We start from the raw sequence: 13,637 nt of genomic DNA, 5'->3' as shown, positions 1-13,637 counted from the left end.
GCGGTGCATGCTTTCAGACGAGGCACCGTACTGGGGGAAACTGGCGCTTCCCCTACCGCGCGCGGGTACCCGGCCGCCTCCCAGGACGTGGAGCTCCGGCTTGCAAGAGAGAGATTGAACTTAATTAGTATAGTGTCCTTGGGTTGCTACAGTTTTATTCTAGAGATATACTTAATGAAAACAACTATTTTCAACGAAACAATGATACATTTTTCATAATTTATGATCTTAGAAAATTGCATATGATAATTAGTAGAATTCAAAATACACTCGTGAATAAGAAAAGAAACAATAAAGCTATGTCTCATATATTTATACTATAAATAAGTTCCTAATTGCTTAAGTAGATCTCGAAGCTCTTTAGGGATAATGTTTGCACGTTCATTTTAATTACTCTGTAGAATGTCCAGTAAGTATTCCGTCCTCAGTGAATATCCACTTTGTGAATGACAGACAGTAAATTAACTTATTAATTTGCTATGCACTCTACAGAATTTACATAGAGGATATATAGTTTATATGCTTAGAGCAACTCCAAGAGCATGACTAAAATTAGTAGCCAAATTCCATTGTTTAGCTATTTTGTAAAATAGAAAACTTCTTTAAAAAGAAGAAGTCCACAACAGCCTTGCCATTTTACAAAATCAGATAGCCAGTGTCTGTGGTTGGCTATATATGGCCAACGAAAATCAAGGAATAACCAACTTTCTATTTTACAAAATCAAATAGCACATCTGTTAGAGCCTATTTTTTGTTATACAAATTCTAAAATAGCCTCCATAATAAGAATAGTCAAGCTCTTGGAGTTGCTCTTATAAGGTGGACAAACAATTTTTCCCGTCCCACTCTTTTAAATAACTATATACAAGGAAGCCCGACACTTTCGTGGAGAAGAGTAAGTGTTTATTTGTGGTAGCTAAATGATACGACTATTTGATGAGAAAGATGAAACATAATATAAGTTATATTTATCAGGAATAATTTTTTGGAGTCCATGTTGGAACTTGAGGATGCCATAGAAATATCAGTGTTCTATGTAGCATTTGCCAATTTCATAGCATGGTTGAAATGATAGGCAATGTCATGTAATGTAGTTAGATACGGACTACATCGATCATTGCCTATGTACTTTAGTTTAGGAGAAAGCGGGTCCATAATGTACACAATTTTCTTCCTCACATCCATTATGAATAAAATGTAGAGCCTATCTCGATGATATGGCAATAGAACCTGTAAATGAGCACGATATAAGTGCAAAATAAAATATTTTTTTAAAAAAGGTTTAAATAATATATATATAATATTACAGTGCTGCAGTCTTTAATATAGTAGCACGGGGTCCAGCATTCAAACAATTATGCTAGCTCTTCGTAATTTATCTCGTCACGACACCGTGTATCTCGTCCAATCTGAGCTATATCCTACTCTTTTTTTTGCAAAATTAGTAATTATTCAATTAGTTACATACAACAAGTGAACAGCTATATGAACTTATACAGAACTTGAGATCGATGAAGCACCATTTGTCATCTTCCGTAATAAACCTAGCTTCGTTGCATGCAACCATCCGAATAGCCATATTAAAGCATCCACTATCCATCGGTTTGTTTTTATCTAAAATATCTCTGATTGTCCTGAGATTTATAGAGATTGAGTATGGTGTGGTGCTTCGGACCCGTTCTTTACAAAGAAAACAAGGACGGTGATCAAGAATTAGTTGATCACATCTTTTTTATCAATTGACCAATTAAAAAGAAAAAAACTTACTCTAACCACTCTTGATTATCAATAGATCATATGTATGTGCTCACCCGATGCAACAATTCCTCTCTGTTCATGAATATTCTAGTAGATGGTTTAGGCACATCGGTCGTAATATCAATAATTTCAACATCGCTTGGATTGTCTCCGTCACCACTTGGTTGTTCAAGTTCTCGGTGTACATTCCTTATGTTTAATATAGAATCCCACAATATAGCAGGTAGCTTAAACCTAAAATTATTGATATCATTCTGCAAAGTAGTTATAAGGATTAAGTTTTAATATTAAAATCCTCGACCACATATGTTTAGATGATATATAAGTGTCTACTCAATATGCATCATATATGAACTACCTGAGTTACTTCATCGGATAGGGAAGATCTCTCCAATATTCCATGAAGTTTGCCACCCACAGACCGCACAATATCCTATACATTAGTAATTAAAAAATCAAACATAATACAAGTCTCATGGCATTTACAGGTTGTGTCGCATTAATTACCCATCTTTTTGCATTGGCTCTTGGATCTTCTCAATAATACGCCATGTTGAGACATCTAGGTTCTTCCACTTGCCTCGATCAAGGTTTTTATCATGCTCCAATGCATATTTCATTTGTCTTTCTAGTTCTTTTAACTGTTTTGATAATATGTATAATTTTTCAAGATTAATAGCAATATAATAAGAAAAGATGTCAAAAAAGGCAAAATTACTCACTACAATCTTGAGCTCTGTACGGCCTAAGAACATTAGTCCCAACGAATCGAGTACATGTACATCTTCTAGTTGAGCATGAACAACTGCTAGGTACCAGTGACATTTTATATATATTTTTTTCTAGTTGAGCAGAACAGATGGGTTTACAACAAAAAAGAGGGAATCCAAAAATCTTGTGCACAACTTTCAGTGGCGTGATGTACCTAGCATCCCTATACTGATGAATCTCATTTATTACCCTAGCATCGACAGTGGAGAATGATGCACAATTGTGGCCTTTGTATACATATTTAAATAGATACTTGCAGACCTTGATGCTTGAACATGCTTCGACGTTGATGTGACAGTTATATCTCATAAGCAGGCCAGGGTTGTATGGGACAACCCATCTGTTGTCCAACTTTGCCTCTCTTATCTTGACACGTTGGTCGTCATCTCTTCTCCTGTACAAAGTATAAGAATCCTTGCCTTGTTGTGTTTCTAGGTTGAAATGCCGAGGATAGCGGAAGCGACACTCTCCATCGATCATACACGGATGCTTCAATTCAAGGCACCACATGGTCCATGTGGCATATGCTTAATGACCAAGTTATGCAACACAGGGTACTTGTCCTTGTTGGGAATTTCTGCTGAGATGTATTTGTCATAATCATCTGGGCTTGTTAACTTACGTCCCTTTTTCATAATCAACAGGATGTGATCATGTGACAAACCCCTTTTCTGGAACTCAGTCACATGCACATATGCTACAACCTCACCGAAATATTTTTGCTTTATCAATAAATCCTTGAGATGTCGTAATTTGGCTCGGTACATTCTTGACACCAAATCTGGTCGGTCTTGTGGTGTCTGACCAGGTTCAGATTGCTTGTGACCTCCTCCCAATATGGGTTGTAAGTCACTATGATGAAGTAATCTGGCTTTCCAAAACGCTGGACAATGGCCATTGCATTAAGAAATCTCTGTTGCATATCGTGATCAGACCCGGAAAAGAGCGGGGGAGAACAATTCTCTTTCCAACCTCTGAAGCTCTAGTATCTCTAGAAGAAAGTACATCAACCACGCCCTATGTCAAGTGTCAAGCATAATTAGTGAAATAGCTATTATACATGTTTATTGAAATATTAAGATATTTCATGTTACTCACTTGGTACAGATCAGCCCGTATGAGCTTTTGATTTTCAGGGTTAGAATACCAGTCAAGCCTCATAGACTCAATCTTGATATACGACCCATTGTTGGAAAAGCCTCCCTCCATATAACACGATGTTAAAAAGATCCTTTCCAACTTGCATCACAAAGAAATAGTATTCTCTTGCTGTCACTAACCTTGATGATTTACTATTTTTAGCAGCTCTATTCATGGCATCACCTTGTTGTACGTCATCATCTATTTCACCATCATCTGTATGCATATGGAAATTTAATATATACATATACAATATTAGTAGGATATATAAAGCATGTCTGAATGTGGATTGTTGCCATACCTAGTGGTTGTTGTACTGAATCTTCACAATCATTAGGTGATGTCGATTCTTTGGGACTGTCATTGTATGACATGAACATATTCCATTCAGTTTCTCCTTTAGGTTTTAATAGTGGATATGCTAATACATCATAACAACCATGATATGGTTTGATATCGCACATCTTCTCTCCCTTAGGGTATACAAGGACACTCCTATCAAAAGCATCTTTAGGGGTCATTTCCATTGGTCCAGATAGCAGCCACTTGTGACACAGTAGGAACATTATACCTTAAAAAAGTGATGTAGGAATTAATAAAATAACAGAAACAGCACAAACAAGTAATAGAGAGGAGGTTGTACCTTCGTTGGTCCAGTGTCACATTAGTGTTGAGCTCAATTACATAGTCATCAAGATTTGGAATGGCGCCAAGTTTGTTAAAGGTCTGTACATAAGGGTTTCCTTCTCGTAGTATCTTGAGCACATTCCTTATGATATTTATATCAAGATTGACCATTTCACTCTATGGGACAATGTCTCATCGTGTTCTGTGTCATAAAAGTATAGTTGCAGGTGACGTGGCCCTTTTGATCCTAGCACCAAATGGTCTATACGATGATACATGGCACCATGAACACGGAATGTATATATGTCGGTGCCTGCTGCAGTGTAGTATCTTCTATCTAGTGTAACTCCGAGACTTGTGAAGGAGAAGTGTGAATTGAAATACCATATGTGTTTTCTAAAATACTTGGCATCAGTATCCACCTGACTTGTGAAACAACCTCTTCAACTTAGCAGGGACATCAGGGATATGGACTTTTATCTTCCCCGTTCAACAACATAGTCCTGGTGTTTCGCCTTCAAATCTCATGGCCGCATAATGTTGGCAGTCAGGAACCCTTCTTAAAACATGGTGCCCTTCTGGCAAGTTCTGGTAAACAAAATCATAGGGATCATCGGTGGCAGCATTGCCAATGCAATCACCAGTAAACGATATGACTCAAACATAGTTTTTGTTTTTAATTTGAAAAAATGTCACTACACATGATTAAAGAAATTTATATATTCATATATAATTACATGTAATAGTTAGTTATCTGCACCAAGAAACTGCATCGTCTCAAGATCGTTAGGACCATCTTCTATCACGAGTTCCTCTTCTTCATCACAACATAGATGATCTGTTGCATAGAGCCAAGATGTTTGAAATTAGTATTATGTAGTCAGAATTGCAAGGACTAAAATGTCGTACAAAAGAAAAATTGCACTTGTAATCAGAGTTGTAAAACCAACCTTCATTATCAGAATCATGGCCTGCAGGCTCAAACAAAACAGTATCAAACTCGACGTCATCGGCATATGTACATCTCGGCTTTACAGGTGTCTGAAACATGTGGCTAGAATTTTGTTCCTGCAGAAGGGTAGGGCACGATCGATTGCTGTTATCCACTGCTCTTGCTCTTTTATAGTCTTATCTCTGTTGTAGCAATTTTGTCTTTTTGGTCGCATCCATATTTATGTACCAGTTTCGGCTTCTGAGAAGATTGATATTGCCTGAAGTGGCACCTTGTTATTAGAGATATAATATTTGATCTGACATGTATCATAGAAATTTACGATGTCTTAAAGTAGGGAGCATACCTGCCGTTTGAACCTTCAATCTGCAGAGGCGTCAATGGTGGTCTCTATTTGCTAACATACTGATCATTCCTATGTAGCCAGTCCATAGACTCAATAGGATCATCATTTTCCTGGCAATGATGTATTGATGCTTGGCAAATGGCTGAAACACCACTTTCTTGTGGTGATTTTTCTCCTGAAACACCAGTTTGCATCAACAAAAGACTAACACTCGGGCCAGAGACACACATTAGCATTGGCAAAAGACAAACACATACCCAACCGAGATGGTGCCAAGGTGGAATGTACTGCTTTGGTCATTTGGATATCTGTGCAACCGGAGATAGGCTCTACATCATAAGAAGATATTGCTGCACTATTACCTTGATCAGGTGTCTTTGATATTGCTCCAGCTTTTTTCATTGTACGATATTCACGTTGCTTCCTATTTCTTTCTTCTCTTTGGTCAATGGTTTTCTAGGCCCTTTTACGTGTGCGGTATTCACGTTGTTTTCTATTCCTCTATTCCCTCTTTATTCTCTCTTCATCGGCCGGTGTTCTATCTGTGGCTGTGAAATATAGTGTGTGTTATTAGTTTTAGAATTTTTTTGGGAAACTAACAAATATGGATGGTCGTGAACATACCCTGTCCGATAGTGTTTGATATGTCATTAAGTGCAGGACAGGTTTCTCGCCGATCCCCCATTATAGACCTGTAGCAGGCCCATCGATGATGGCGTTCATTGTAATCTGCAATAGAAAACGTAAAGCAAGTATACTTACTGCGTTCATCACGACGTTCGTCATCTAGCCTTGTGCGTCAGCGTTTGCCCTGCGTCGTGCCCTGATCGCGTCCTACGTTGCGCCCTGCGTCGCGCCCTGTCCATGCTCCGGCGTCGCACCTTGGCCACGCTCCGACGTCGCGCCCTGGCGGCGCCCTGGCGTGCAGGCCGCTAGGTGCGGAGTCCTGGCGGCGCCCTGGTGTTGCGCCCTAGCCACGCGCCCCGACACGAGCCCCAGCGACCCTCTAGTGTGGCTCCAGCATCGCGCTCTGGCCGCGATCGTTGCCCTGGCGGCGGCCCAGTGCAACGGCCATCGGGCACGGAGTCGAGCCCTGGCGGCGCTCCGGCGTGGCGGCCTTCCGATGCTCCGGTGTGGCGCGGCGGACCGGCCCGGCGGCCCTCTGGCTTCCCTTGCGCAGTGCGTCGTGCGTGAGACAGCCTCGGGAAGAAACACGGTCCTGCGTGAGACGGCGGTGGGGCAGACAGAGGGATGAATGAGGTGAGTGATGAGTTTGATCTGAGCGTTTATGACCATTGGATGTGATTGAGTTAGAGGAATTAGAGTTTAGAGTTAACATTGTCCCTTAATTTCAAAAGATACATCTTCATGGGTGTATTTAGTGTAGCTTATGATTGTAGTAGTAGGTTATGGAGTGCATTTAGCTATGTTTACAACTGGTGGATTATATAGTAGTGGAGAAAGTAACCTGCTTGCTTGTAGTGCTTGCGATTTCGTAGGTCATCCAATGTCAGCGATCCCGATTATTTGTATGATAATAAAGTTGCAGATTTTAGGTAGTTTGGGATCTGTGTGTGTGCAATAACGTGTTGTCTAATGTTATTTTACTGGTGGCACCATTGCGCCGTACTTGGTTTTTTAGGACATTTAAACTATGTGATTAATGCAAACGATGAGAACAAGCTCTGCAATGGAGGCGCTATTTAGGAGCATTACAAATCACTTCGGGTGAACGGGCCCTTCAAGCATCCAAAATACATCGGGGTTGTAAATGACATAGCCTTCCTGATAGAAAATGACGACTCCTTCATAAAAACAACCCCAGATTAGTAGGTGGTTATCGAAACCCCCCTATGAACTAGGCGGAAGAAAGATGATCAATCGAAATGGCAAGGTAGTCTTTCGAGCAGGAGTGACTGATGCAAACAAGCTGAGGTATATGCCTCGGAAAGGTAGAAGTTGGAGAAGCTAGCTCCTCGAATCGTAGCCGATGCAGAATGTGTTTTGACAAAATGTGCAACTTCACGTTTCATCACATTATGTCACAGCCACACAGGCATAAGGCAAACTATTTAAGTGTTGATTCTCATTCTATTGCCCAAGGGCAGGACAAAGGCACTTCATTTTGCTAGTTCAGGGGAGCCTCCTCCTTGCTTTGTTGTTTGAACTCTACCCTGCTACTGCTTAGCAATATGCCAATGTTTGCTTTTGGAGCGTGATGACGCGTGGCGCGAGCCGGCTCCGCTTCATCTTCCTCGCGACCTCACCTCAGCCACGTTGTCTTCCTCACGCCTTGCCTGCCCCACCACTGCCTTCATCACCCATCACCCACCGCACGGCCCCACTGCTAAACTTGGACCTCCTCTGAACATAGGGCAGTGCATCGGTGATGTCCTCCTCATGCTCATCCTCGCCCCCATCCTCATCCCCACCCCCACCACTAGCCCCTCCCACCACCTCACCGCGCCACCCGCCTGCCCTTGCCCCTCAACTCCGCCCTCCCCTAGTCATAGGGCAGTCACAGGTGACCTCTATTGCGATGCCCCCACAACCAGCCCCCGTCCAACTGCCATCTCCCGTCACCCCGCCCCACCACAGTATTGCCCACCTCCACCGTCGTGTCACGGCCGCCACCCCATAAAATCCCTTCTAAGTCTGCCAAAAATGGAGAAAAGGAGAGGAAGAGCGTGGGAGCGGGAGATGCCGGTGATGCCAGTACCCTAACACCGGTGAGGTCCCCATCTCCGACGCTAGCTGTGAGGGTGGGGTGGGGAAAGACCAATGGGCCAGCCCGTGTCATGCGGTCACACTTCGGCGCATCCCTTCTAAGTCTGCCAAAAATGGAGAAAAGGAGAGGAAGAGCGTGGGAGCGGGAGATGCCGGTGATGCCAGTACCCTAACACCGGTGAGGTCCCCATCTCCGACGCTAGCTGTGAGGGTGGGGTGGGGAAAGACCAATGGGCCAGCCCGTGTCATGCGGTCACACTTCGGCACAGCAGGTTGCCTATTATATTTTTGTGCTTGTTCCTGCCTACCTATGGTTTTCTAGCTTGATGCCTTAGAACCAAAGGATTAATTAGGTTTGATTGGGCATGAATTAATTGGTCCAATCGATGCACTTCAAGGCAGCACGCTGGGGGAAAGAACCTAGTTGGCAGGCAAGAACCAAAGCAACACTTAGGGGGAAAACCAGGTGGGATGCCAATTAGAGGCGGAGCCGGACAAAAAACTAGGGGGAGGGGGCAAGATGAGGGTAAGGCTTGGTTCAAGAACTTCTTTCCTTTCAAATACCTATTACTACAATGGCTGAAGCAGGGTTGTTTAAGAATTTTCAGATCATTGGGGGTGCCATGGCCCCTGCTAGCACCCCCTGGCTACGCCACTGATGCCAATCAATCATTAAACCATGCATAGGAACTTGCTGACAAGTAATATCATCTACATGTAACTCGAGAACATCTGTTTTCCCTTGCATTTGAGGGGAGCCGCAATACAGCTCCTAGAGACTTCAAATGCTACCTTCCCACCAACATTAAAGGAAAAGCCTAGTTCCTGAAATGTAAAGGTTAGGAAAAGGAACAAATCGAAGGGCAATGGAGTAAGGAGAAGACTTAAACAGAATAGAAAAACTTAGCTAACCATTGATTTCAACACCACCCCAATTGTGCCCACAAATGGAAAGCTGCTTCTCCTTTGGTGAGATTCCCATGCTCCTTTGTATGAGGTTAGTCAGGTTGCTAACATCCTAAAAGTAAATTAAATACTTGAGAGCTCTCAGAGTTACAATATTGTCATTGTTCCAATTGCCAGATAGGGGTCTATGAAATGAACTCTAGATGTGGTTGCATTCTTCTCTAATTTCTTTTACAATTCTCCATTAAACAAAGATATTCTACCTAATTTCCTTAAAAAACGATGGATAGAATATCACTTCATGGAAGCCAAAGAACCTGTAAAAGGAACCCTCCTTCGTCTCAACCTCAAGCAGATAAGATTTGGGAATCCTCATCCATGCAATGGAAAAAATATCAGCTTTATCAACCTCAATAACCTTTCGTCCACCTGGTTTCTTATATGCAAACCTTCCTGAATCAAGTTTGAATTGTCTAGGGTTCTACGAGTGCACAAACTATCATATCACAGCACAAAAGCCTTTCAGCAGTACAATGGTTATGAAAATAATCATGGATATGATATTTTACCAAATTCATACATATTTATCCCCTTTGGTGCAATGAAATATTGAATTGGTTGTTTCCAAGTTCAACCATGACTAGAGAAAAGCGTACAATTTTAATCCAAGGAAAAATGGTGTCAAAGTGTGATAAAAACCGAAAAGACTACATCACAGGAGGACTAATCTTTAAACAAGTAACAAAATTGGAATAAGTATATTTTGAAAGTCCTAAAATTTGTCAATGATGGACGACCAATGGTTATGGAAAATAAGCATTTGAACATTCTCACCACTGTTCAGGAAGATGCCTTGAAGCTGTAAGAATGTTACATAAAATGGATCAAGTGTGCTTACAACATGAACATTATGCTGATAGTGCAAAAAGAAGGGACGAAATATAAGCTTTACAATTTCTACATTTGTACAACAACTCAATCCATCTGATTGGCTACTACAGCTTTTACTTCAAGCAGAACTTGCTCTTCGCTACATTAAATTTTACTGACAAATGCCTGCAGAGACTGAGAGGGAGAGGAAATGAGGAAAATTGGCGATAGCCTGATAGGAGACACCTCTTTTCACTATGCTTTACTGTGTTATATTTCATTTGTAAGATTGGTGCATTTTGGTGCACATCACTATGCAACTATTTATCCTACCAGGAGTATTTGGGCCTCATCTACAGAAATCTTAATGTATCATTTCTTTGTTTGAAACTCAGATTCAAATTCCTTTTGTAGCCGATCATGTGACTCCATTCTAGCCGCTAGTATAACATCACTGATAAAACTCTTATCTGGGAATTCATCCGGCACAAGGCTTCTGTATATATCAAACTGCTTATCTGCGTCTTCTTTTCTGTCTAGAAGCGCATACACAATGCCCTACACGACCAACACCATAGACAGACAAATGCACAATCAAAGTCAAAACAAAGGTACTTCAGGACAAATCAAACTCAGCAAAATATCAGAGTACCTGGCAAAGATGAGACCGAAAATCTCTTGGATCCTCATTTATAAGATTCTGCAGTTTTTCAGATGCAACATCCAACTGACCCTGTGCCATCAAAATTTGCATTTAGACACAAAAAACTGTCATGGTCTCAGATTTCCATCCTATTTGAATAAATGTTACCATGACAACATGCATTTGTGCGATCAAAAGCTTTATGTTGCGCTCTTCTGGGACCCTTTTCTCTGAAGTTGCAAGCTGCAAAGCATTCTCAAGCATTTCAAAAACAGTAGGGCCTTCAAGTTTCTTCTGCATACATAGTGCAAGTCCCTGCAAGACAGCAAGAGTGCGAAGTGTTACCAGACATGAGGAATTACCAACTATTTAGAGAATGTTACAAGGATGGGATTACAATAAAGAGCAAGTTTTAAAAGTCTAAGACAAGATTGCTGTTGAGAATTTGCTGCTCATGACTGAACACAAAATGTCGAGCAGACACGTCAAGTAGTAAAGAACTTGCTCTGCTTCATTTCTCATGAAATCAAGAAGTATTATTATAGTTGCAATCTATCAAGGAAAAATTGCAAAACTTAACAATCAGTTTTTGTAACAACTTAATCTGTTAAATTTACTAAGCCTGACCTAATCAGTATATAAAACTGCAAAACTACAATATAATGCTGACAACAGCGCCCTTGCGTAGTTAGTACTTCCTACCATCTTAATGAATATTCAATTATGTGACCTTAAGGGTTAGACTGTCGCATGAATCTCCCCCCAGATTCTTTTATATTAGAAATTGCTAGCAAGTGGAGTCAGCTGCCTAATGTATGGAAAAATGCACATTCTTTTCCTTTTGGAGAATATCAAGCATCAAGCCATCAAGACAACTTTCTGTCAACTTTTAGGGACAACTCTAGCATAGCTTAGAAACAACTTGTAGCAAAATGCAGAATTTCGTATGGAATCAATCATGGCACGGTTTCTCATCCCCTCATCAGTAATGCCGTCAATTCCAACTGGTACCATCTTTAATTCCCATTGTTTGAAAGACTGAAACATATATGATCCGATAACTGATGACCGATCACCACATCAACTGCGATGCCAGCAGTAACCACACCAACACGAACAATTGCAGGCAAATTGTAGCTACTGAATTGATCAGAAAGAGGATTTACGCTATACCCACATGGAGAGCCTGGACGAGGAGGGGCTCCTGTGCCAGGAGCTCCCTGAACTGACACTCGGCCTCGGCGAGGTCCCCCTTGAGCTCGTTCAGCTGCGCCACCATCAGCCGCCACTCCACCTCGCTGGGCTCGGCGTCACGCAGCCGCCGCGCGTACCGCAGCGCCCCGCCCCAATCCGCGCGCCTCATCTTAGCGTACAGAGCGCCCTTGAGCGCGTCCACGTCGCCAGGACTGCGGCTCAGAATTGCCGAATACATTCGCACCTCCTCATCTTGCTGCTCATCTTGCTCTTCGATTTCTTGGAGTTGCTGGGTCGGCGCGGGAGCGTAGGCGAGGGCGGGGTGCGAGCGGACGCCGGAGAGGGAAAGGAGGCCTGCGACGAGCACGAAAAGGAGGGTCCTCGAGGTGGAGACGACGGAAGAGAGAACGCTCTCGGTCGGGGTCTTCAAGGAGGAGGTGGGGAGGGAGGGAATTCGGGAGGAGCGCGGAGGTTTGAGATGAACTCGGGAGCGGTGGGGCTTGAGGCGGAAGGACAGGGAGGGGCCGGTGGCACGCTGGCGGTGGATGAGGAGGAGGGATGCGGAGGCTGAAGCGGTGGTGGTAGGCAACAAGAAGCTCGTCGCCATGGCCGAGGATTTGACGAGTGCGAGCCGTGAAGAAGAGTGGCTCCCTCTTTTGTTGGCGTCTTGGCGACAGGGCCTTCAACCAACGATTCTGGAATCTGCTGCTAAAATGAAACTGGGAAAAGTAGAGAGAGAAAAAAGGCCAGCGAATATGAAAAGTAATATTCATTTACAAATGTAAATGAAATGTTAGGCCTTGTTTAGTTCTGTAGCATTTTCGTTTTTATTTGACAAACATTGTTCAATCATGGAGTAACCAGGCTTAAAAGATTCATCTCGCGATTTACAAACAAACTGTGTAATTAGTTTTTATTTTCATCTATATTTAATGCTCCATGCATGTGCCGTAAGATTCGATGTGACGGAAAATCTTGAAAATTTTTGGGTTTTTAGGGTGAACTAAACAAGGCCTTAGTCTTTTGAGATCAGATGTGCTGCGATGCAATCCCTCTTAGCGCATCACTGTAGCAGCAGCTCCTGCTCCAGCAGTTTAGCTATAGCAGATGAAGCCGAGTTGAAAGTTGAAACTTGTGCATATGTTAAGGCCTTGTTTACTTGAATTTTTTTTGCAAAATATGAATAGTAGCACTTTCGTTTGTATTTGACAAATATTGTCCAATTATAGCCTAAGTAGGCTCAAAAAGATTCGTCTCGCAAATTACATGCAAACTGTGTAATTAGTTATCTTTTTTACCTATATTTAATGTTTCATGCATGTGCCGCAAAGTTTGATGTGACGGAGAATCTGAAAAATTTTGTAAATTTTTTTGGAACTAAACAAGGCCTAAGGAATTTCAGAGGAGTTCCTGCATATATATTTCAATTTCAATGAATTTCTTAGGAGTTCTGGGATATACTTCAATTTCAATTGTTTTAGGAAAGGTTCACTTGGGATCCTGACCGTGTCCAAAACATCCTTCTAAGTTCTAACCAAATTCGATACGTGAGTGACGAAGGCCAGCATAGTCACCTCAACTGATACCTTCAGTTTGACTTGGTAGTATATCCCTCCCAATCATCAGTTTGACTGTCATTCCCTCCCAATCTGAAGTGACCATGTCGTGATCCAGAAAAATATTTTCAGCGTAGGCAAGCCAAG

The 13,637-nt window shown here is 42.0% G+C and overlaps 1 protein-coding gene across 1 annotated transcript; it reads right to left on the bottom strand.

Moving 5' to 3' along the window:
- On the bottom strand, window positions 10,065-12,626 carry LOC8080972 (protein SLOW GREEN 1, chloroplastic). The gene is made up of 4 exons (XM_002439346.2): window positions 11,918-12,626; window positions 10,909-11,055; window positions 10,750-10,830; window positions 10,065-10,655 (listed from the first exon to the last, which is right to left on the bottom strand). Exons 1-4 carry the CDS (start codon window positions 12,539-12,541, stop codon window positions 10,470-10,472), a joined length of 1,038 nt encoding a protein of 345 aa, XP_002439391.1. The 5' UTR covers window positions 12,542-12,626; the 3' UTR covers window positions 10,065-10,469.

Source organism: Sorghum bicolor, chromosome 9 (assembly GCF_000003195.3).
Source record: "Sorghum bicolor cultivar BTx623 chromosome 9, Sorghum_bicolor_NCBIv3, whole genome shotgun sequence".
Taxonomy (NCBI): domain Eukaryota; kingdom Viridiplantae; phylum Streptophyta; class Magnoliopsida; order Poales; family Poaceae; genus Sorghum; species Sorghum bicolor.
Note: the sequence above shows the minus strand (reverse complement) of the source record. Positions and strands in the feature narration are given on the sequence as shown.